This window comes from Anopheles coluzzii, chromosome 3, assembly GCF_943734685.1.
Source record: "Anopheles coluzzii chromosome 3, AcolN3, whole genome shotgun sequence".
In the NCBI taxonomy this organism is placed as follows: Eukaryota; Metazoa; Arthropoda; class Insecta; order Diptera; family Culicidae; genus Anopheles; species Anopheles coluzzii.
The window spans coordinates 87,459,400-87,483,036 of NC_064671.1; the positions used below are offsets into that span (position 1 = coordinate 87,459,400).

Genomic DNA, 23,637 nt, shown 5'->3' on the forward strand with positions numbered 1-23,637 from the left:
GCACTCTTCTAAACCGCTATTTTTAAAATGTTTCCACATTAGTGTATGTATTGTTAGGTCCTGTCTTTTTAAATAAGTCCATCCTATTTAAACAGTTCACAAAAAATGCAATTCTGAATGTGATATTATCTATTGATCACTGATAAAATATGTTAATTAATTTCAATATACATAATTATTTTATGAATCAAAGAAAAATCTAAGAAAAAAAGGCTGCATTCTTATCAAGAGTGAGATTAAAGTTAAATTTACAACGTTGTGAAATAGTTATTTATTTCTTTGTTGCTCGGATACTCTGTTAGATGGTAAATTAAATTGAAAAGAACCAGATTTAACAATTTCAATTAAAAGAAACCCATTCCCATCGGTCGACCTGCCCACTTCCACATGGTAACTACGCACGCAGATTCCAACTAATCCGTCATATGCGTTACAATAGCAATCCATTACAGCGGCACAGTCATGTGAGAAATTATCAGCCAGGAAGAGCCTCGAGCTACGCCATATCTGTACCAAACGGTACCAAGCGCTTAGGCAGCAGCCCGGTTCGATGTACCTGCCCCATCCGTGCGAGTTAGTTTTAAGTTTTAAAACTTCCCGCGCGTACCAGATGCAGATGGCCTTGATCCTTGACCACCAACAACCCATTTCCAGCGCTGCCCACCCCTTGCCGTGCCGAAATGGTGCATCGCTTGATGTCGCCGACATCCCCCGTGGCTCATGAATAAATTAAATGACAATTTATTTACCCAACCGGCGACGCATCATCATCGGTGTCCATCCATCCTATTCCTGGTGGTACACAAAACACGTGTGCCCGCGCGGGGTACGGTTGTGTGGCGACGCGCGGCGATGGCGCTGATTCCCGATAATGGTGATATGAATAAATTTGAAGGAACAGGTTTTTTCTCCCACAGAACTGGTATTGCGATACAGATATATGTATTCCTCGCTTGACCAAACCCCGGGTCCATGCGACCGGGCGAAGATCCGTTGAATGAAAGGCTTAATTATTAGTCATAATTCTACCGCCGTGTTTCGTGTTAAGGTATTATTATTATTGAGAGCCCACACCGGGCTCAGGTTGGGGAGAACAAAAACTTTGGGAGAAGATTTGCGATAGATTCGACACAAATAACGGAAGGGATTCAAATTTATGATTGTCAGTTAATGGTCGATGGATTTACATTTTCGAATGTTATTCTTAGCCATTTTTGCCCTTGAGACATTAGGAGATTGCAATCTATTTCAAAGAGTTTTGAGAGGATCTGGTTTGTCAACAGCCCATTCAGTACTTCGGATAAGCAATGCGCCGCTCGATAATTACACTTTAAAGGATAACAAAGCTGAATGTTGACTGAAGTTGCTTTACTAAAATAATTTCATTTCAGATACAGCTATAAAGTTATCAAGTATACAATTTGATAGAAAAGAAAATGTTTAATTTACTATTTTAGCTAGAAAAAACAGGTTAATGATGATGATGCCCATTCTGGGTTTCTGACTAAGGGCAACTGATTTGTTCTGTTTGATGAACCGTTGTTCTGACTTTATCCTCGATTTTGTTGACCAAAATTTTGCTGCTATAGTAACTAATTGCACTTAATATACAAAAAGGTTTTCATATGTGACCTAATGCTAGTTAAAATTAATTAAATTCCAATAGTAGGTGGCGGTCTGGCCGCTCTCAACTTAAAATGTGGTAAAATTTGAAAGCGATTATTCTCCCCTAAAGTTCAACCAATATTTCTGTACATGAAATAATGCATCAGTAATTCTTCAACCTTAAATTCTGCAAATAATTCAAATGCTAATCCTAATTTTAAAACAAATGTAACTTACATCCTGCCGTGCATTAGTACGGTCCCGGTGGCGGTTGCCTTGGTGGGCCCTGGTTAGCAAACGGATTCGGCAGTACCATGCCTTGGGGTGGTGGTTGCATGTGCGGTATCTGCTGATGCTGCTGCCGATACTGTTGCTGATACTGCTGATGCTGATGGTGCTGGTAGTGCTGCTGCTGCTGCTGGAACTGTTGATTACGCGGTGGAAACCGTGGCCGAAACTGTTGCGGTTGACCGTACCGTGGATTGTAATTGTGGTGCCAGCTGGTACCGGACGGGTAGCGCGGATTAAACTGTCTTCCCCCGTTACCCCGCTGGTACTGTGGTCTTGAGGTGGACGGACTGGGCTGTCTAGGATTTCGATAGTGTTGCTGCTGCTGCTGCTCATCGCCCATCTCGCTACCGGCATCGTCATCGTTTTGTGCCCCACCCGCCTGCTGCCGATTGGCTGCATTCTTTTTGCGATTCCGTTTCGCCGCCCGTTCCGCCTCATCGTCCGAATGTTCCGCCATGTACGATGGGATTTCGTTATCGTTCATCCAGCTCGCATCGGACCCCTTGGTGCGCATCAGCTCGGACAGTATGATAAACGACGTGTACTCCGTGCGCGGTGCGCAAAACACCTCCATGCCGGTGGTTATGTTTTTGGTCAATATTTCCTGGTTCGAGTTAAACAGTACGCAATAGATGGGCTGATTTACCTGGCCAATGACGTCGAATATTTTGCCGAGCGCTCGCTGACCCCGGTCGAGAAACAGGACGGTGTCGAGGTTGAGCAGCTCGGCCCCGGCCACCGACTGTACCAGCACGATCTGTGCCACGATCGATTCGATGTGCCCGATCGGTTTACACTCCGTCTCCGGGACGGTGATGGTCAGCTCCTCGATCGGTGGCAGCTCGTGGGGCAGTATCTCACCCGCAGTACGTATCGGACCCTTGATCGGTTCGTCCTCTTCGTCCTCCGATGAGGCAGCGCTGTGGAAAAGGGGAAAAGGTTTTCATTAATTCAATTGCATCTACATTGTTTCTATGCTTTCGGGGGACTTACTTGGTATCCATCGTTTCCGCATCACTAACCAATATTGGATCATCCTGCATGCGATAGCCCCCGGCAGACATTGCGGGAGTTTCCTTCGTTATTTCCACATCGCTATCGTCCGACGAGGATGACGACGAGGAGCTGGCTTTCGAACCAACGCCAACCACGTTGGATGCGTCCGTGTCTTCCGCCTCCGAATCGGAACTGCCCGAGTACTGGCACAGCATTGACAGTGAGCTGTTGGCGATCTTTTCCACCGCTTCCGTCTCGAGCTTTTGCTCTTCTGCGATCTGTTCCTGAATGGAGACAACTGCGACCGGCACGGATGCTGCCGTTTGGTCCTCTACATCCATCGCCTGACCAACGGGTGCAGGAGCGACAAATTCCATTGTGGCAGGTGGCTCTTTACTGGGTGCTGAATCTTTCTCAGGCTCTTCGGTGGATTTGGTCTCATCCACAGTTTCCTTAGCCTCTTTTTCAACGCTTATTTCAACCGTTCTAGGTTCTGCTGGGAGTTCTGCGCCTACTGCCGCACTTCCGACAGGCGTTTCTACAGGCTCATCCAAATGCGATTCGACGGCAACGACTCCTTCGCTTTTAGCTTCCTTCGGTTCACCCGCTTTTGGTTCATCAGTACTGTCTCGTGCCGGATCGCTCACTATAATATTCGATTCAATTGATGGTTCAACAGGTTTCTCCTCCATCAGTGTGTCCTCGTTCGGTTCAGTTTTCCCGCCATCGTGTTCTGCCGCTGGTGCAACAATGGTGGTGCTGTCGCAGTAGGAGTTACTAGCTTCTTGTGGCGTATCTATGCTCGCCCCCGCCGGTTCGCCATTTGTAGACTCGTCCGTCCGTTTTGTCTCCTCCATTTTGCTTTCCCAACAATAGCCGTGCAACTCTCGAGGTGTGATATCCGATAGAACGCTAACCGTTTGTGGCAAGCAGAAAACACGTGCAGGCCGATCACGCGTTTGTTTACAGTTTTTTGCCTTCGTTGACAGTACATCGGACCCAAGTAGCAAATAGAAATATGTTGATTCTGGACCAAGCTGTCAAATAGTTTCGTTAAGTTTAATTTCGATTACAGTAAAGATAAAATGTAGAAATTGGAGAAATTGTTTAACTGTATTTGTTAATATGAATTTTAGAACATTTTTTAGACATGTTAATGTTCATAACCCTGAAAAGAACTTAAAAAAATTTGTACGTTTATTCTCCCTGAGCAACGATACCACTTTGTTATTTGGGAATGACAGAATTGTTCAATCCAATGCGAATCGTTTGAAATCGGATTGAAATTATTCTGATTGGAAAACATGGATTCCAACGAAATATGTTTTTTTTTGCCTCAACAAATGCCTGTTGCTAATCCAAAACAAAACAGTATCGTCGGAGTAAGGCAACAACACGCCTTGAATTCTGTGCTAATCCTTTCTAATAACACGATACTGTAATTTACTCCAATCGAAAGCAAAAAAAAACATCTACGCCTCCATTTGCTGTTCTCGGGTTCTGTTTTTCTTCCCCCCTCCCACAAACACACACGCACACACGTATACACACACATACAGTGCGCTGTATTTATTTTGATTTCTATTCCGCGCTTCGCACCGTTTCTTGCCTTCGTGGAACGGTGCTAGTTGTCAAAAAGACCCCCCACCCCTCTCACATCGTATCAACGCCATTAGCGCTCGCTTCTAATCTATACGCAGCAAAATTGTAGGCTCTGTTGGTTTGTGTGATCGCTCATATATTTTCGGAACCACGACGATAGATAAGAGATAAGCGACCGTGATCGTGCGTTGGCAATTCGTATTCAGTTTTGTGGGGTGCATTTTAGAAGCGCAGCAGCATTCGCCGCAAGGTAAACGCGTAGTAGTAGTTGACGCAAAAGACGCGCAGCACAGAAACGATGGCCGATGAAGACAAAGGACTGGTCGCTGGGCACCCCCCGGCAGGTAAGGCGCTACATTTGCTACCTTTGCTGGGTGGGAAAACTAATGCACACGTTGCATCTTTTTTTTCCAGTGAAAGCTGGTGGAATGCGCATTGTGCAGCATAAGACTCCGAACAGCGAACGGCCTGCCAAGGATCCGGTCGAGGTCATTGGGCTCTCGGTAAGTGGTGCAGCATCATCCGTGGGGGGGAGGAGACCGTGTCAGTAGGTTGGGAAACTGGTTTTGTGCAAACAATTAATTCTAACGCACATTCACTCCCTTCCGCAGAACCCAGCGCCCAACGTGAACACGGGTGAGGTCGCCCAGTCCGGGACGAGCACCAAGCATACCGACCATTCCGTGGAGGCGTCGCAGGTGGCCCATGCCCAGAAGCCGCCGGCACCGGTCCACAGCAAGCCCGTCAATCACATCCAGCAGCCTCGGAAGTGAATTACTCGCGGTGCATGCAATTGAACCAGTGGGGCGGTGCGGAGTGGAAGACGGACGGAAATGAACCAGCAGCAGCAAACGACGACGCGGTGGGGGGTCAAGGGGACAAGGGTGTCCGCCGGATGCACGTGCACATTGGCAGGTCCAATTCTCCTCGCCGGTTGATTTGCCCTGCTGGAACGTTTTCGGAGTCCGTGTTCGGCAAGTGATGATGGCCTTATCGATAATCAGTATCAGGGCAGAGTGTTTTTTCAAGTTTCTTCTTCTTTTTTTCTTCTCACCATCATCGGTAGATTGATAATTGTCTGAATTTAGAGCGTTGCTTAGCGCGCACACGTTGTTTTTCTTACCTTCAATTTACACGGAACTTACAGGGGAGAGCGGTGTTGTGCCTCAACGAATTGGAGGCGTTGTAACATTTCTAGTGGTCTTGGGTTTGTTTTCCTTTTCAAATTAATAATCCTACTAATATTTTGTAATACTGTTTGTGTACTATCAGAGAGCAAGAAAGGGAAGTAAAAAAGCTGTGCTTTCAGTTAGCGGGCTAGTTGGTAGATTGGAAGAAAATAAATGATACAAATAAGTGAAACATGGTAAAAAAAAAAGTGGAAACAAAATATATTGAAGGGCGCATAATTTTAGAACAATTTTGTTGTCCTTGTACTAATTCTCGCTTACTTGTTGTTGCGCATACACGTGGAAGGTTTTAGTCTTCATACTGGCAAACGCCGCGGCGCGCGGGCGTTAAGGTGCTGCACCGAAGTTCCAGCTTATAATGAATAAAGCTATGAAATGTGTATAATTATTGGCGTTATTTCGATTTCTTTTAGAGATAATAATTCTATCAAGAGATAATTTTAGCACTTTTTGAGAAACATTAGTTAATTGGGCCAGGTTACACGGCTGCGCAACTAAATTTAAAAAATTCCCTTTACCCTAAAGAGAAGACTAAAATTTATGGTCTCAAAGCCCAATTAAAATAAAGTAATTATGACGACCCTTTAAGACACCTGTAACCAAAACCAAAGCCATACTGTTCCTATCATTAATACACAACCTTTTCTGGTTCAAAAATTGCACATGACCGAATGTAGGTCCTGAACCTGATACTGAACCTACACCGGTCCAGGAACTGATAGTGAACCCATAGTGGTCCTGGTGCCGATCATGAATCCATATCAGTCATGGAACTGAAAGTAAACCCATAAAGGACCTGGAACTGATACTGAACCCATACCGGTCCTGAAAGCAGGAATAGCTCCTGATTTAAATTATTTACTACAAAAGTACCTGTAACAGTTCCAGATTCGGATTCGGGATCGATCACTTGAACCGGTCCGAATCTGGAATCGATACAATTCCAGCTCCAGTCACAAAACCATACCCCGTAGAAAATGTGCAGCGCTTGGAATAATCGTAGGAAATAGTGTAGAACTACTATAATTTAGTAGAATTTGTATAGTGATGATTTATTTATTGTTGCAGTCTGTAAATATGGAGTTTTCTTGTTGTTTGGTAGGTTCAGCTGTATTAAATATCACCTCAATGGTACTTCATCCGCAAATTCGTTTAGTGCTATGCGTTTGTAAATTACATGGGATATTATTCTGGACATTTTAAATCTTTAAATTCATTTTTATTTTTTTATAAATTTTTCAATACATTCCTTCCTAGAGCCGATCAGTCTAACGGAGAGACGGTTTGTTTGGAGAACGATCTACATCTGCAGTAGGCGATGCATTTTATATTACATCATTATTATTGGGTTTTTTATTTGTTCCTCTTGGTTCGTACGCAATAATTATCTTCTGAACGATAGTATCAGAATAATTATTACAATATTTTTAAAATAATAATCGTTTTTATAAAAGTCAAATAAAAAATATTTAAAATTAATTATTTTAAATTAAACTAATTATTTCATTAATTAAATATGCAAACCTACGAGTGTTTGCCACTTTCGCAACCAACCTTGAACCATTGTGCCCCAAACGGCATCCTACACGGGCCGTACAGTTGTGTTGGTGCCAGCTAGCTACCCTCGCATTGCTTAGCATGCGTGTACCGACCCGGCCATTATCATCCTGTATTTGTAAGCTGCCGGTGGTGCCGTGTGTCGCTAACTGCTGTCGCGTCTGCCGTCTCACCCCGTTTCCTCTCCGGTCGTATTTTTCAACATTTTCGGTGCAAAAATGGCAAACATCGGACGTCTGCTTGCTTCCCGTGTGGCGGGTCAGCTGGTGCGCAATGTCGCCACCAACCAGCAGCAGCAGCAAGCCAACCTGCTCCGTTTCTATAGCAGCGGTAAGTACTGCTTCCCTCCCTTCCCCCGCCAATGTAGGTGTGGAAGTTGTCCCAGCAACAAAGCGGCACCGCAGTGACGCAGTTATGTAATGCAAGGGCAAATCAGTTAAAACCAAATCTTATGTGTGTGTGTTTTTTTTCTTCTACTTCCCGCGGGCAGCCCCGAAAGCGTACGAGTTCATCAAGGCGGAGCTGGCGGGCGAGAAGAAGAATGTCGCCGTGATCACGCTGAACCGCCCGAAAGCGCTGAACGCACTGTGCAATGGGCTGGTGGCGGAGATTAGCGACGCGCTGGACCGGTACGAGGCGGACGATTCGATCGGTGCGATCGTGATCACGGGCAGCGAGAAGGCGTTCGCGGCCGGCGCCGACATCAAGGAGATGCAGCCGAACACGTACGCCAAGTGCATCAACACCGACTTTCTGGCCAACTGGACGCGGGTGGCCAAGGCACAGAAGCCCGTCATTGCGGCGGTGAACGGGTACGCACTGGGCGGTGGCTGCGAGCTGGCGATGATGTGCGATATCATCTACGCGGGCGATAAGGCACGGTTTGGGCAGCCGGAAATTGCGCTCGGAACGATCCCCGGGGCGGGCGGTTCGCAGCGTACGACCCGCGCGATGGGCAAATCGAAGGCGATGGAGATGTGCCTGACAGGGAACATGATCACGGCCGAGGAAGCGGAACGATCGGGGCTAGTGAGCAAGGTGTTCCCGGCCGACAAGCTGGTCGAGGAGGCGGTCAAGCTGGGCGAGAAGATTTCCACCTTCTCGCCGCTGATCGTGCGGCTGTGCAAGGAGGCAGTCAACGCGTCGTACGAGATGTCGCTCAACGAGGGGCTGCGCTTCGAGCGGCGCCACTTCCACGCGACCTTCTCGACCAAGGATCGGCTGGAGGGTATGACGGCGTTCGTGGAGAAGCGTGCGCCAAAGTTCTCGAACGAATAGAGACCGAGGAAGAGGAAGTCGATGCATACATTCCTTTCTCCCAGTGCCGGACGAGTTGTGCCGTTTTTCCATTTTCGGCCATTTACAAACACACCAGTTGCATTTACTGTGCCTGAGGCGAGGAAGGTGTTCATCGCTCATGCAGGCATAGCTTATTTTTATACACAGGTTTTCGTAAGGTGTAACATTACGAGATAACAATGAACCGAATAAAATTCGCCTAGTAACAACACGGTGTTTCCATTGCTTATCTCTTCTACCCGAAGGTGCCCTTTAGTTTCCTTGGTAGGTACAATGTAATCCACCGACAATATGCAATACAGATGATAGACGAAACAGGCCTCGGTACTGTTTGTATCATAACAAAGTCTCAAAAAATGTAAAAAGTTCTAATTTACCCTTTAAACGCACTTCCGCCCCATTTCCAATACGCACCAAACAGCTGTTGCGTACATGCCGAATGCGTGTTGTGATGCGCGGTCGTTATGTCACAGGCAGGCTGTCAGTTGACAGCTGACAGCAAACGACAAACTCGCAAGCGGTGAGCAAAACATCAACACCGTCCAGCAACGGAATCGTTCCTCCTTTGTGCAATTGCGTTTAATTGCAGCAGCAAGTAATCAACAGAAAAAATGGCACAACTTGTGAGACAGCTAAGGAAGACCGCGGTCGGGTCAGCACATCTATTCCAGCTGTCCGTACGGCACATGAGTGTGATGGCGAAGGTGCTACGGTACGGCGAGTTTGGAGAGCCGGCAAAGGTGCTGCAGCTGCAGGAGGAATCCGTCCCGGACCCGAAACAGGGCGAGGTGCTGATAAAAACACTCGGAGCGCCAATCAATCCGGCGGATATTAACACCATTCAAGGTAAGCCAGGGTTGTGATGGTAGCGTCTAGGTTGCTTACTAATCGTATCGCTTTGGATCCGTAGGAAAGTATCCAGTAAAGCCGACCTTTCCTGCCGTCGGGGGCAACGAGTGCGTCGGTGAGGTGGTCGCTATCGGTGGCGATGGTAGCGGCAACAGTCTGAAGGTGGGCGATCGCGTTGTACCGTTCGCTACCGGGCTGGGCACCTGGCGTTCGCATGCCATCTACGCCGCGAACCAGCTGATGAAGGTGCCGGCAAGCGTCGGTGTGCCGGAGGCGGCCACCATCACCGTCAATCCGTGCACCGGCTACCGGATGTTGAAGGACTTTGTTGCGTTAAAACCGGGCGACACGGTCATACAGAATGGGGCGAACTCGGCCTGCGGCCAGGCCATCATTCAGCTGTGCCGGGCCTGGAACGTGGAGTGTGTCGGGGTAGTGCGCGATCGGCCCGAGTTTGCGCAACTAAAAGACCACCTGAAGGGGCTCGGAGCGGCCGAAATACTGACCGAGGAGGAACTGCGCACGACGAAGCTGTTCAAGGACGGCATCTTTCGCCGGCCAAGGCTAGCGCTGAACTGTGTCGGCGGCAAGAGCGCGCTGGAGCTGGCGCGTCAGCTCGACCAGGCCGGTGTGATGGTGACGTACGGCGGCATGTCCCGCGAGCCGGTGACCGTGCCGACGGCGTCACTGATTTTTAAGGATCTGCGCTTCGTCGGCTTCTGGATGACGCGCTGGACGAAGGAGCACGCCGCCAGCCCGCTGCGGAGTGAAATGTTCAACGAGCTGTTCGGGCTGATCGATCGGGGCGCGCTGAAAGCGCCGGCACACGAGATGATCCCGTTCGAGGAGTACAGCGCGGCGGTAACGAATGCGCTCAATATTCAGGGTTTCGTTGGGAAAAAGTATATCTTTCGGTTTTAAGGGATGCGTGGGTGTGTGTTTGTGAGAAGAAGGTTGAAGCGATACTGCACAAGTAGCTGATCTGGTTTTGAGGATTGTTTTATTGGGAATTCAGGAGAAAGTTGATAATGGTACAAGAATTGCGATCGCTTCGATCAGTGATTGGCATGTGATTAAAACATAATCGTAAAAATTAAAAAAGTAAAATGATTTTATTTTTCAGTGTTATGTTAGTAAAGGAAGATTTTTCAAATATCTCGAAAAAATGTAGTTAAAATCGCAATGCCATTCGTTCTGTTGTAGCCTATAATCTTGTTTTTATATTATTAGTGCATGTGAAAGATTACGATAGTAGATAGTAAGCATTTAAATATAAAATGCCATAAAATACATAGAAATATGTTAAACGAGCTTTTTCTTAAAAGTGACATGAGAAATTGGGCACAAACGCGATAAAAAATGCCTCTGGGGATAAGATAAGAAAAAAAAACTTTTTATATGTGTTTTCCATTTCTGTGAAAAAGCAATCACAGAAATGGAAAACACATATAAAAAGTATTTTTTTTTCTACAAATTCTATTAATTAAAATCTGTAAAAAAAAATTAAATTTTGATCCATTTTACTAAAGTTTTACTACAATTTGATTTCTCGTTTTTTTAAATTAAATTTGCATTTATCACGTAAAATGAGACGGGACTGTTACTCAAGATAAAAAAGTTATTTTAACACAATTTATTTCCTTACAATGATGTGTAATGCAGTCAACGACTTCTTGACGAAAAACTGTACCATTTTTCGGTGGTTCTTGGTTTGTAGCTTTGACCAGGCTCCTCCACCATGTTTCACAGCATTTCTCTCGCTAGCTCCAATTCGCAAGCACGATCTCCAATCAACACAATTCAGTTTTAATTTTGTAATATTGTATTGAATGCCATTCAAGCATCATAACATAGCTGTCATCATAATACAAACGTAATTTACAAGATAAATACTTTATGGTTGGTATACTGTTTAGATGAATGATCGATAGTTGGCCAAACAGTTTCAATCAACAGTTGGAACGGAAAGTTGAAATCACTTTTTTTCTGCAGAGTCTAAAGTGATATGAGAGCGATGAGACGGCTATGTTGACTTACGATCGTGCACTCTCACACGTGATCGTCTGAGACTCTGCGATGAGATAAAGTACGGAGAAGAAACTAAACACAAAACGGATTGAATTTTGCCAGCACTAATACTGTAGCCAAGACCTATTTCATTTATTTCCGAGATTATTATTATATAAAAACCAAAATTTCAATAGCTGGCATACAGTCATAGTTGATATCGCTCGCTACCTCCCTCATAAGAACGTTTATGAGTTCCATGAGTGCTTGTCGCAGAAGAGCGATGAGTCACCCTGTGTGGTTCACGTTTATTGCCCTTTACTTTTGTTATATTCTTTGCGCGTTTCGCTCAACGTTCATTCCCTTTTTCGTTGGCAGCAGTGCAAGAGCATGAACATGCCGACTCTCTCAGGTTGCTGTGCAGGTCGGTTGATTCTCTCTCGCAGCGACAACTGGAATCATAAAAAAACATGCGTACTCTTTCTAATGAACACGCATACCTGACTGGTAGGGGCAATAAAAGACTTGATGGAACAAAAGATTTCTATGAAGAGAATGTACTGGGCGTCTCCATCGCAGTGTTGTTTCGTTGGAGGCAACTGCACAAAATAGATGGCGGACACTCAATGTACATCTCACGTAACAACTGCCTTTTCGATAGATCCTCATTCAACAACCACTGACTGGACATTGCTTGTACTACTACTGGAGTTGATTTACAGTCGGCCTTAGGCCACGTTAGACCAGATCGATGACTGTATCAGGGGAAGCGAGACCTGTTAGAGATCGAGCGTCTACATAGATGAGAAGCTGCAGCCAGGGACCGAGCTTCCTGTCATATTTTTGTTCGTTACTTTTACTAATTACCAATCATAATAAATATTTCACCCTTTTGAAATCCAATTAAATTGGACAATGCGTGTACATTGCTCGCTAAATGCGAAACGTAAAGTAAAGAGTAAAGCCAATGAAATCGAAACGAACGAGAGCAAAGGAAAATTAAAAGGCAGAGTGACGGAAGGGTCATAAAATCGCACAAAACGATGACTTCATACTTATTCCCTGCTGTTGCATTTGTGCTCTTGCTTACCGTGTGCATTTCTTATTGGTGTAACTACGTGGTCATGGTAGCTTATTCATGTTTTCGAGACTGATTTAGTACCACACAACCCGATAGCTAGTCTATACGAGGTTTGAGGCTCGTGCGCACCAGGTATGGGATTAATAGATGAGAAATCTAGCGCACAATCAACTTACTACAGTCTCAGTCATTCAGTCTCATTCCCTTCGTATGGCTGTTCCGCTCTTTGAATCATTTCGCGTTGAAGAAAAAGACGCGTTCAATACCTTTTTGATCTGAATGAGGCTTCATAGCTATCTGTCGAATGGTAAAACTAATTTGTTATACATAGAGCATGATGCAAGAATACATCGTTTAGCCTGTTTGCTTCATCTTTATAGAGAGTCATGATATATAGTTAGATTATCTATATAGTTATAATTATGTATAATCAGATAATGAGTACGCTTTAACAACTCCACGGAAAGCTGGAAACATCTCACGCCCAACAGTCTGTGGCAGCAGAACTTTACCTTGAACGTTGGTCTTCGGGAGCTTGTGTTCGGAGTCTTCGGCATGTTTCAGATGTTGTCATAAATCATAACACCAGACCGCACAGAGACAAACCGACGCGCCGACAGTGAACTTAGCACGGGATGAATCTGTGCATTGCACTTATGACGAGCAAAACGAACCATGTCACTCATGGAAATAATTGAAAATCGTATCGGCTATTCGTTTGATGTACCTTCATATCAGTTGATTTACCTTCATGTGAGCCTCGGAATCATTTGGAGTTGGAGAGATCATTTTTTGCTTTGAATTTTTATTACCTTTTCTGCGATCGTGTACTGCGTTCACCGAACTTTAATAGCACTTGAATACCTTTAATCTCCGCAATGCTTTTCTATTGATCTCTGCACTTCCAGCCACACATACAGTGGTAGGTATGCACTTAAACGGAGGAGAGAAAGGCAAAAGCGAGGCAGTGATGGAGGAGTCATAAAAGTGTCCAGAGCGTCGGGTTCACGCTTATTCCCTGATGCTGCTTTATACCTCTCCCTCATCATGCGCACAACTTTTTCGCGCTGTGGTGGGTTTCCTTCAAATCTTTAGCATATCTATGATCTTGTTCGCGTTGCAGGCTTCGCACACGCAGAGTTTATACTCCAGACAGTTGCAAATTCCTCAATTCGTTTAGACATTCCGTTAAATTCTAGTCTGATTGTATCTGCAATAGAAAATTGAAAAGAAAATTACTAAAAGTAGCAATGCGCATAAAGATTTGCTGAGCAATATGAGGAACGATAAAAATTGTGATTATGATAAAAAAAAAACATACTAGTATCCGTTATCCGTGTTATTCCAATATCCGGGTAAGGTCGAGTCCCGATGAGCCTGGATTAACGGCATTCTGTATAAGTGATTTTGTTCCTTTCTCTACCGTGTTTCATGGGGCACCCAAGCAGTCCACATCGAACGATGTGACGATTGTGTCAGAATAAATATATCAATGGGGTATATTGCCAGCGTCAATGTAGGAGACAAAAATCGTCGCTAATCGGCACCAGCAATGAATTTCTCTGGAAGATCTGGTTGGCCCAAACAATAAGAGACATCATCATGGGGCGAGAAAAGAGCAAAAAAGCAGAGCCAAATGTCCAACGTCCCACAAATAATAAAGTTCAACGTTGCATACATTCAAGAGCCACCTGGGAGGTGTCTGATACTTTTATTGTTCTTGCGCCTTCTCTTTTCGCCGTCTGTTTCGAAGCCAAATGGAGCTCGCTGTGTTGAGGACGGTAGTTCAAAGCGCAACGACACACATCTTTCGCACATGATCACTCTGGCCATTTGCTCCATTGCGCTAGCCTGGTCTTTGTCATATCGCGGTGAAGAACGAGTCGTGTTCAATAGCTTTTTAATCTGGATGAGGCTTCACTGCTGAATATCGGAATGCAATGGTAGAGCTAATTTGATGTAGATCATGTTGCATGTTTTATCTGGACTATTACAATTACCAATGGCTGTATAAACTCTTACTCTCTTACACTCTTACCCATCGTTAAGCCCACTTCCTGGTGATCGTAACTCATTTATCGCAAGATTGTCCTTTTGGTGCGGTGATATTTTGATGCTTCTATTCTTTGAATAAATTTCTTTCTTTGCTGAATTGCCGATAAGCTTTCAGTTACTCATTACAGCTTCCAGATATTCCAAGGTAAAGAAAAGATTGAGTTTTTTTATGAAATGAGTTTCAGAAAGGCGTGCACGAGATAATTCTTACGCATTAACATACTGGGTACGCTTTAACTACTCGATGGAAAGCTGGAAACCTCTTCCGTCCAACAGCCTGAGGCCATTGCCTTGACCGTTGGTCGTCTGAAGCTTGCGTTTGACGCGTTGTCATAAATCATATCACCAGACCGCACAGAGACACGCCAATGCGCCGCCCGTGAACCCAGCGCGGGAACGAATCTGCGCAATGCACTTATGACGAACAAAACGAACCGATTGACTCATATAGGACTCATATAATCCGTTTGTCCGTTTGATTTGCTCCCTTCTGCATGGAGGCGAGTTCACGCGCCCGGTTGCAGATTTTATGGCCTTTTCGTCTTCCTTTCCATTCTTTGCTGTTTCGCTTGTCGGTCCGTTTGTTGGGAGAAGAAAAATTAATAAGAACTTCAGTTTAATTTAATTTCAACCAGTGAGAAACGGTATCCTTACTTTTACAAAGCAAAGGCTGAGCATCTATGATATGATCTTCGCAATTGATCTACAGCTCCGCACTGGCATGAGTGATAGCGTTGATCTGTGTTCTCGTATCCTCGTCCACCATTCAAAGCATTTGTGTTTTGTTTCTATTTTCTCTTTCCTTTGTTTTCTGCCAATTTCTGAATGAAGCTGTAGAGCAATAAACCGAGACGTAAACATAATTATGACAAAGCGAGTGGCGACGAGAGAAACCTCCTCGAGCGCATCACCGATATCTCTGACGGTTCGTTGCATGATCACTTATTTGTCCGACACCTAGACATGCTGGAGCCATCGGAAACCGGTTTGGATACGAAGCAGATGAAGTGGTCAGCTCCAATCGCTAAGTTTAGTGATATGTTTTACTCAACAATTAATAAACACAAACATAGCGCACTAATAGCTTAAAAAAAAATAAAAAACTCGTATCTCTACTGGTTTAGACTTTATCGGAGGTTCGTCGCTTTATCATGTTTGGTGTCATCTAATCGACTATTGGTTCATGGAGCATCCAGTGATCTTCTCCTCCATCCCGTCATGCAGCTCTTCCTTCTTCATCTAAATATTTGTCTTATTGATTCATTTGAACTGGGAACCAATGAATATTTCACCAAACAAAGATCAGCCATATTTTATGTAGTACGTGCGATATAATGAAATTGTGATACTCTAAAACGGCATAATTATGGTACAAGAAATGGAAAACTTTATTGACATGAATAATAAATTACATCTTTGTTTTTGATCTTTGTGATTTATTTATTTTAGTTAAAATATATACAATCTGTTCATGACAAACGCGGTTTATGAGACGCAAGGAATGCTCAAATATACAATTGAACGCCGACGCCGTCTGGTGATTTGCTGGCGATTTGGCACAGGATACTATTTAGCCCCGCGGGCAATTGTGATGATAAAATATAAAAAGGAACATAGGATAAGGAACGTAATAAGAAACAAGCCGCAATCCAGTCTTTGATCATACGCATTTCGCACATTGGCATTTAAATTGGGACCTGTTGCCACCTTCGATCGATCTGTAGAAAAAAAAACAGTATGAGGTAAACTATTCGAGGTATACTAGTCGAGCCAATTCGAGCACCGCTTCCCTCAACTTACCTGTAATCAATCGTAAGCTGCATCCCAGGGCAGAGGTGGTGCTTCGCTAAGAAGCTTACCGTTCCATTCTGCGTCAACTGGTACGCTAAATTAGAAGTACACGCATGGTTTAGCCTGCTTCCCGTGGTCAGCAGCACCAGCGCGTACCGAGTCGACGTTTTGTTCTGCGATTCAACTGCCGGATCTGCATCGGAACGGTGCAACGGCAGCACATTGGCAGCGGCAATGTGCATGTGTCGCACAGTGAGCTCAGCAATGATGGGCAGCAGTCCGGCCGGCAGCTTGTTCTGTTCAACAAGCAGCTTCGCCAACGAGACCGCGCGGAGTCCATTTTCCGTAAGCGCCGCTCTGGTGATTTGTCGACGATTCGTGGCTAGATGATATATCCTAGCGTACTGCTTACAGGGACTTTCTGGTGCATCTCTTCCGTACGGTGTGCTGTGCGAGCTTGGTGTGAAACTCGCTAGCAACGAGCGTACGTACGGTTCGAGTTGATCAAGTTGGCCGGCAAACATGTTGATGACACGACACGTCAGCCGTACGGCGAGATGCTCCAAAGTGGTAAACTGAATACGAAGACAAGCTAGTATGGCACACTCCATCGCGTGGTATTCGTCATAGGCGCGGTTCCGGCACGTGTTCGAGCAGTACAGGGTGGACGAGCAGGTGGGACAGGGAATGAGCACTAGTGGCACGTGTTTTAGGCAGTAGTGACATCGGAAGTACCGATCGGCCACCAGCAGCCTAACGTAAGGCCGCTCACACATAACGGTGCTGCCCCGATTGCATCTTCTCTGTGGCGTTAGAAAACGGCCACACTCGGGTAGTTCTTTGCACAATACATTCGCGAAGCAGTGCTGGTAATGAACGTCATGTTGCGGCGAAGGATTGATTATTCCTGACCGTCGATCACACGCGGCACGGCTCAATTCCTGGTACAACTCTTGGTACAGAGGGTTCAACAGGCCACCGATCTCGTCCACTTCCTCCAAATGCCACAAGTTGTACATGCAGTAGAAGTCTTCACGGTTGGCGTATGCGTGCACAGCTCGCTGAAGGTACGCATGTTTGAGCCGTTCTGAGCGAGGCTCACTGTAGGCTATAACCTGGTTTAGTTTGAGCACAGAGTGACTGTTGAAAGTGGTCGGAATTCGTTCGTACATCCGCAGCGCAAGGTCGTTGTCCTTCTTGAACCAGCCAGTGCTAAGTAGCCACTGAGTGTCCAGCAACACCATGCGCTGTTGAATTATGAAGTCAACTAGCTTTCGATCGTTGCGGCAGCTTCGTGATGCGACTAGCACAGGCACTGCTTCAGCTTCGGTTTCCATAATATAAGCTATAACAGTCACAAACAGCCACAAACAAACAAGTGAAAGCACGGTTTGGCTATATTGGAGGCTAAAAGCGCGGTGGAACTTCGATTTGAAGGAAATTGGTAGACACACGTGCGTACCACAGCGCGGCTCAGCAATGAATGAAATTTGTACGTTTCTTCTTTGTACAAATCCTTTTCGCAGCCCTTGGTCAGTGTACTTGTGTTGGGATCCGCAACCGCACGAGAGCGATGCAATTCGCCAAGAGAGGATCTCGCGCATTCCGCTTGGCCTCCCTTGCAAAAAACTCATATGCAAAGCGGGGTTCAGCGAGTTCCTGGTACGTTGATGTGCGCCGGCCGCTTAAATCTCTCGCATTAAACTTTGATGTTTTCTCTCACTTTTAGACGCAGACTTTGTCACGAACGAGAATAAACGGAGTTTTGTGGAATTGAAGGTGGAAATGCCGTGGATGTAGAAATATGTTCAGGCCCCGTTCAAGGGTGCAACGAGTTCGGGTCGACCCGAAAGATCAGTGGGTGCGAGAAATCATAAGCAACTCCGACCCGAGGGTGCAGCGAGTTCGGGTCGACCCGACTGATGAGTAGGTGCAAGAAAGCATAAGTAACTCCGACCCGTTGGTGCAGCGAGTTCGGGTCGGGTATTGAACCTACCTTGACTCGACTCGACCCGAACTCGCTGCACCAACGGGTCGGAGTCGGTTATGCTTTCTCGCTTTTTTTTCTCTGTTATCGGAAGTAACGTTTGACGGCCCAGAAGTACTGATCGAGTCTGGAGTCTGGAATACACCGTGCATCTCCATTGGGATTTTCAAATTTCGACTTTTGGATTCGGATTTTTGTTGAAATTAAAGTACAAAACGACGTAGTTTGAGAGTGGTTTATCTTTAAAAGCAACTGTTACTTAAATACAAAAAAAAAGCTGTCTCTGTCTCAAAACTGTCTCAAAAGATATTTCTGTCTCTGGAAAGCGTAACGATCTCTGAAGCTAATTCTTATGGTTTGCAATGTTAATACTTAGTACTTATTTATTTTAACAAATTAAATATTAATAAAATAGACGCGTTCACGAGACACGCATAAAAGATGAAGAGGCCGATCCCGGGCCCTTCATTCCCGAGCTTAGCCGAGCAGCGCCGAGCTTAGCCGAACGCGTACGTCAAGCCCTTGTAACGTGGCGACGGGGTTGAGTAGCGGTGCTGCGCTCAGTTTCCCAACACTAATTGTTGCCAGTAAACCCAGAGATAAAGATAGAGAGAGAGAGAGAGAGAGAGAGAGAGAGAGAGAGAGAGAGAGAGAGTTTTGTATCCCTCATTTAGATACTCGTTACAGCCTCTCACAATGAACTCCTTTGGCAGCCGGATGACTTCTTCTAAAGCATGGAAGACACTGTTCCCGTCGTGCACTTGCGAAAAATCAATTGCCACTACACTCGCACACTCAAAGTGCCGTCTTCACAGCTCTCGCTCTTTCGATGAACTTTGATTTTGGTGAGACCCTCGTGATGAGACATTTGCAGTTGAAGCGAGCAGTGCAATTTTACCTTGATTTTTAGATCACCTTTTTTGCGATCGTATATGGCGCTTCTGACTGGCCGATCGAGTGCGTGATACTGATGCTGCAGATTAGTGGTATGTAGAGAGCCTAGTTCAAGTTTATTGCAATTATTGATGCAACATTTCCGTAGGACTATCGCTCACTAACACTGTTATAATGCAGATATGCTTTATTCCCATATGTACAAAGATGTTTATTCTTCTCATTGTGCTTGATCATTCTGCTGTACTGAATAACAAAATATAAAGATTAATAAAAATAAATTAGCAGATCAGATCAAACTTATTTCTTAGGCGAGCCACTTATTAACATGAACAGCCTTTCGGGGACCGCAATATCTAATTCGAACATTGAGGGTAAAGGTGTTCCAATATATCGCGGGCTACAAACACTCATCTCAGCACATTTCATCCACACTTACGTTGGTGATCGATATTGAAGCGAACCAAAGAAAAAGAGAGTCAGTGACGAAAGGGTCATAAAACTGCACATAACGACGGCACCACGGATCACCCTGCTACTGCATGTGTGCTGCTCCTTGCCGTGCGCACGACGATTTCGCTCCGTGGTGGGTCTCTTTCAAAACTTTAGCATTTCTATATCGTGTTCGGGTTGCAGTCCATACACTCTCAGTAAATGCAAATTCTTCCACCGTTTTGACGTTCTTTAAAATACATTGAATTCATTAAATGTGCAAAAGAAGATAAAAAAAACTAAAGTTGGTAGCCTGGTAGCATAGCAAATTTTCACGATCCCTAAGATCACTATTTATGGGGTGAGCATGTGTCATTCGCGACCATACATCGGCGTAGAGACATTCACGACGAATACACAAGCACATCAAATCGATAAGAAAAATAAGAAGAAAGGTCTCACTTGCAGAAATACACCCCAAACACGGGTATTCTACGGATGCTTCACTATTTCCCGACATTCTTGCTTCTCTTCCCGAGTGTTTCTCTTCTCTTTCGCCTCGGCTCCATTCACTAATAGCGCCAAGGTAGGATCTCGGCTCTATTGGAACTGATGCTGACCCGTGGGTGTAATAAATTCCCCTAAACCATACGACTAAACATAGCGATTAGAGCTGGTCACTTCATCTGCTTCGCATCCAAACCGGTTTCCGATGGCTCCAGCATGTCTAGGTGTTGGACAAATAAGTGATCATGCAACGAACCGTCAGAGATATCGGTGATGCGCTCGAGGAGACTGAAGCGGCTTCGTCATAATTATGTTTACGTCTCGGTTTATTGCTCTACAGCTTCATTCAGAAATTGGCAGAAAACAAAGGAAAGAGAAAATAGAAACAAAACACAAATGCTTTGAATGGTGGACGAGGAGAACACAGATCAACGCTATCACTCATGCCAGTGCGGAGCTGTAGATCAATTGCGAAGATCATATCATAGATGCTCAGCCTTTGCTTTGTAATAGTAAGGATGCCGTTTCTCACTGGTTGAAATTAAATTAAACTGAAGTTCTTATTAATTTTTCTTCTCCCAACAAACGGACCGACAAGCAAAACAGCGGAGAATGGATGCGAAGGAAGACGAAAAGGCCATAAAATCTGCAACCGGGCGCGTGAACTCGCCTCCATGCAGAAGGGAGCAAATCAAACGGACAAACGGATTATATGAGTCCAATATGAGTCAATCGGTTCGTTTTGTTCGTCATAAGTGCATTGCGCAGATTCGTTCCCGCGGTGGGTTCACGGGCGGCGCATTGTCGTGTCTCTGTGCGGTCTGGTGATATGATTTATGACAACGCGTCAAACGCAAGCTACCGACGACCAACGGTCAAGGCAATGGCCTCAGGCTGTTGGACGGAAGATGTTTCCAGCTTTTCATCGAGTAGTAAAAGCGTACCCAGTATGCCAATCTTTTCTTTACCTTGAAATATCTGGAAGCTGTAATGAGTAACTGAAAGCTTATCGTCAATTCAGCAAAGCAAGCAATTTATTCAAAGAATAGAAGCATCAAAATATCACTGCACCAAAAGGACAATCTTGCGATAAATGAGTTACGATCACCAGGAAGTGGGCTTAACGATGGGTAAGAGTGTAAGAGAGTAAGAGTTTATACAGCCATTGGTAATTGTAATAGTCCAGATAAAACATGCAACATGATCTACATCAAATTAGCTCTACCATTGCATTCCGATATTCAGCAGTGAAGCCTCATCCAGATTAAAAAGCTATTGAACACGACTCGTTCTTCACCGCGATATGACAAAGACCAGGCTAGCGCAATGGAGCAAATGGCCAGAGTGATCATGTGCGAAAGATGTGTGTCGTTGCGCTTTGAACTACCGTCCTCAACACAGCGAGCTCCATTTGGCTTCGAAACAGACGGCGAAAAGAGAAGGCGCAAGAACAATAAAAGTATCAGACACCTCCCAGGTGGCTCTTGAATGTATGCAACGTTGAACTTTATTATTTGTGGGACGTTGGACATTTGGCTCTGCTTTTTTGCTCTTTTCTCGCCCCATGATGATGTCTCTTATTGTTTGGGCCAACCAGATCTTCCAGAGAAATTCATTGCTGGTGCCGATTAGCGACGATTTTTGTCTCCTACATTGACGCTGGCAATATACCCCATTGATATATTTATTCTGACACAATCGTCACATCGTTCGATGTGGACTGCTTGGGTGCCCCATGAAACACGGTAGAGAAAGGAACAAAATCACTTATACAGAATGCCGTTAATCCAGGCTCATCGGGACTCGACCTTACCCGGATATTGGAATAACACGGATAACGGATACTAGTATGTTTTTTTTATCGTTCCTCATATTGCTTAGCAAATCTTTATGCGTATTGCTACTTTAGTAATTTTCTTTTCAATTTTCTGTTTCAGATACAATCAGACTAGAATTTAATGAAATGTCTAAACGAATTGAGGAATTTGCAACTGTCTGGAGTATATACTTTGTGTGTGCGAAGCCTGCAACGCGAACAAGATCATAGATATGCTAAAGATTTGAAGGAAACCCACCACAGCGCGAAAAAGTTGTGCGCATGATGAGGGAGAGGTATAAAGCAGCATCAGGGAATAAGCGTGAACCCGACGCTCTGGACACTTTTATGACTCCTCCATCACTGCCTCGCTTTTGCCTTTCTCTCCTCCGTTTAAGTGCATACCTACCACTGTATGTGTGGCTGGAAGTGCAGAGATCAATAGAAAAGCATTGCGGAGATTAAAGGTATGTGCTATTAAAGTTCGGTGAACGCAGTACACGATCGCAGAAAAGGTAATAAAAATTCAAAGCAAAAAAATGCTCTCTCCAACTCCAAATGATTCCAAGGCTCACGTGAAGGTAAATCAACTGATATGAAGGTACATCAAACGAATAGCCGATACGATTTTCAATGATTTCCTTGTGTGACACGGTTCGTTTCTGCTCGTCATAAGTGCAATGCACAGATTCATCCCGTGCTAAGTTCACTGTCGGTGCGTCAGTTTGTCTCTGTGCGGTCTGGAGTTATGATTTATGACAACGACTGAAACATGCCGAAGACTCCGAACACAAGCTGCCAAAGACCAACGTTCAAGGTAATGTTCTGCTGCTACAGACTGTTGGACGTAAGATGTTTCCAGCTTTCCGTGGAATTGTTAAAGCGTACTCATTATCTGATTATACATAATTATAACTATATAGATAATCTAACTATATATCATGACTCTCTATGAAGATGAAGCAAACCAGCTAAACGATGTATACTTACAGCATGTTTTATTTATATCAAATTAGTTTTACCATTCAACAGATAGCTATGAAGCCTCATTCAGATCAAAAAGGTATTGAACGCGTCTTTTTCTTCAACGCGAAATGATTCAAAGAGCGGAACAGCCACACGAAGGGAATGAGACTGAATGACTGAGACTGTAGTAAGTTGATTAAAAGCTAAATTTCTCATTCCTGGGGCGCACGAGCCTCAAACCTCGTATTGACCGCTCTCCCAGTAGCAAGGACTGGCTATCCGGTTGTGTGGTACTAAAACAGTCTCGAAAACATGAATAAGCTACCATGACCACGTAGGTAGTTACACCGATAAGAAATGCACACGGTAAGCAAGAGCACAAATGCAACATCAGGGAATAAGTATGGAGTCAACGTTTTGTGCGATTTTATGACCCTTCCGTCACTCTGCCTTTTAATTTTCCTTTGCTCTCGTTCGTTTTCATTTATTTCGCTTTACTCTTTACTCTACGTTTCGCATTTTGCGAATAATGGACACGCATTGTCCAATTTAAATGGATTTCAAACGGGTGAAATATTTATTATAATTGGTAATTAGTAAAAGTAACGAACAAAAATAAGACAGGAAGCTCGGTCCCTGGCTAAAGCCTCTCATCTATGTAGACGCCCGATCTCTGACAGGTCTCGCTTCCCCTGATCCAGTCATCGATCTG

At 44.8% G+C, this 23,637-nt stretch overlaps 6 protein-coding genes across 6 annotated transcripts in view; 4 read left to right on the forward strand and 2 right to left on the reverse strand.

Annotated features, from left to right (window-relative positions):
- The window catches only part of LOC120955008 (lissencephaly-1 homolog), a 233,112-nt gene that overhangs the window by 76,608 nt on the left and 132,867 nt on the right, over nucleotides 1-23,637 (forward strand). The gene's annotated exons all lie outside the window — the stretch shown is intronic.
- Nucleotides 1,354-3,897, reverse strand: LOC120956743 (H/ACA ribonucleoprotein complex non-core subunit NAF1). Its single transcript, XM_040378454.2, has 2 exons — nucleotides 2,890-3,897; nucleotides 1,354-2,816 (listed from the first exon to the last, which is right to left on the reverse strand). Exons 1-2 carry the CDS (start codon nucleotides 3,747-3,749, stop codon nucleotides 1,856-1,858), a joined length of 1,821 nt encoding a protein of 606 aa, XP_040234388.2. The 5' UTR covers nucleotides 3,750-3,897; the 3' UTR covers nucleotides 1,354-1,855.
- Nucleotides 4,307-6,069, forward strand: LOC120956744 (death-associated protein 1). Its single transcript, XM_040378455.2, has 3 exons — nucleotides 4,307-4,838; nucleotides 4,909-4,997; nucleotides 5,106-6,069. The coding sequence occupies exons 1-3, from the start codon at nucleotides 4,793-4,795 to the stop codon at nucleotides 5,265-5,267; spliced, it is 297 nt and encodes a 98-aa protein (XP_040234389.1). The 5' UTR covers nucleotides 4,307-4,792; the 3' UTR covers nucleotides 5,268-6,069.
- LOC120957174 (probable enoyl-CoA hydratase, mitochondrial) lies at nucleotides 7,324-8,749 on the forward strand. Its single transcript, XM_040379230.2, has 2 exons — nucleotides 7,324-7,571; nucleotides 7,732-8,749. The coding sequence occupies exons 1-2, from the start codon at nucleotides 7,460-7,462 to the stop codon at nucleotides 8,517-8,519; spliced, it is 900 nt and encodes a 299-aa protein (XP_040235164.1). The 5' UTR covers nucleotides 7,324-7,459; the 3' UTR covers nucleotides 8,520-8,749.
- On the forward strand, nucleotides 8,964-10,765 carry LOC120957173 (enoyl-[acyl-carrier-protein] reductase, mitochondrial). Its single transcript, XM_040379229.2, has 2 exons — nucleotides 8,964-9,386; nucleotides 9,451-10,765. The coding sequence occupies exons 1-2, from the start codon at nucleotides 9,152-9,154 to the stop codon at nucleotides 10,308-10,310; spliced, it is 1,095 nt and encodes a 364-aa protein (XP_040235163.2). The 5' UTR covers nucleotides 8,964-9,151; the 3' UTR covers nucleotides 10,311-10,765.
- Nucleotides 15,948-17,660, reverse strand: LOC120956297 (SET and MYND domain-containing protein 4-like). Its single transcript, XM_040377679.2, has 2 exons — nucleotides 16,333-17,660; nucleotides 15,948-16,250 (listed from the first exon to the last, which is right to left on the reverse strand). Exons 1-2 carry the CDS (start codon nucleotides 17,658-17,660, stop codon nucleotides 16,193-16,195), a joined length of 1,386 nt encoding a protein of 461 aa, XP_040233613.2. The 3' UTR covers nucleotides 15,948-16,192.

Excerpts from the sequence above, each read along its gene's own strand:
- LOC120956743 (XM_040378454.2), bottom strand. The coding sequence starts at position 3,749 with ATGGAGGAGACAAAACGGACGGACGAGTCTACAAATGGCGAACCGGCG. Across the intron at positions 2,817-2,889 it reads GCGGAAACGATGGATACCAA|CGCTGCCTCATCGGAGGACG; the intron begins GTAAGTCCCCCG and ends CCTTTTCCACAG.
- LOC120956744 (XM_040378455.2), top strand. The coding sequence starts at position 4,793 with ATGGCCGATGAAGACAAAGGACTGGTCGCTGGGCACCCCCCGGCAG. Across the intron at positions 4,839-4,908 it reads CGCTGGGCACCCCCCGGCAG|TGAAAGCTGGTGGAATGCGC; the intron begins GTAAGGCGCTAC and ends TTTTTTTTCCAG. Across the intron at positions 4,998-5,105 it reads TCGAGGTCATTGGGCTCTCG|AACCCAGCGCCCAACGTGAA; the intron begins GTAAGTGGTGCA and ends TCCCTTCCGCAG.
- LOC120957174 (XM_040379230.2), top strand. The coding sequence starts at position 7,460 with ATGGCAAACATCGGACGTCTGCTTGCTTCCCGTGTGGCGGGTCAGCTG. Across the intron at positions 7,572-7,731 it reads GCTCCGTTTCTATAGCAGCG|CCCCGAAAGCGTACGAGTTC; the intron begins GTAAGTACTGCT and ends TCCCGCGGGCAG.
- LOC120957173 (XM_040379229.2), top strand. The coding sequence starts at position 9,152 with ATGGCACAACTTGTGAGACAGCTAAGGAAGACCGCGGTCGGGTCAGCA. Across the intron at positions 9,387-9,450 it reads GGATATTAACACCATTCAAG|GAAAGTATCCAGTAAAGCCG; the intron begins GTAAGCCAGGGT and ends TTGGATCCGTAG.
- LOC120956297 (XM_040377679.2), bottom strand. The coding sequence starts at position 17,660 with ATGGAAACCGAAGCTGAAGCAGTGCCTGTGCTAGTCGCATCACGAAGC. Across the intron at positions 16,251-16,332 it reads CAGCTTACGATTGATTACAG|ATCGATCGAAGGTGGCAACA; the intron begins GTAAGTTGAGGG and ends TTTTTTCTACAG.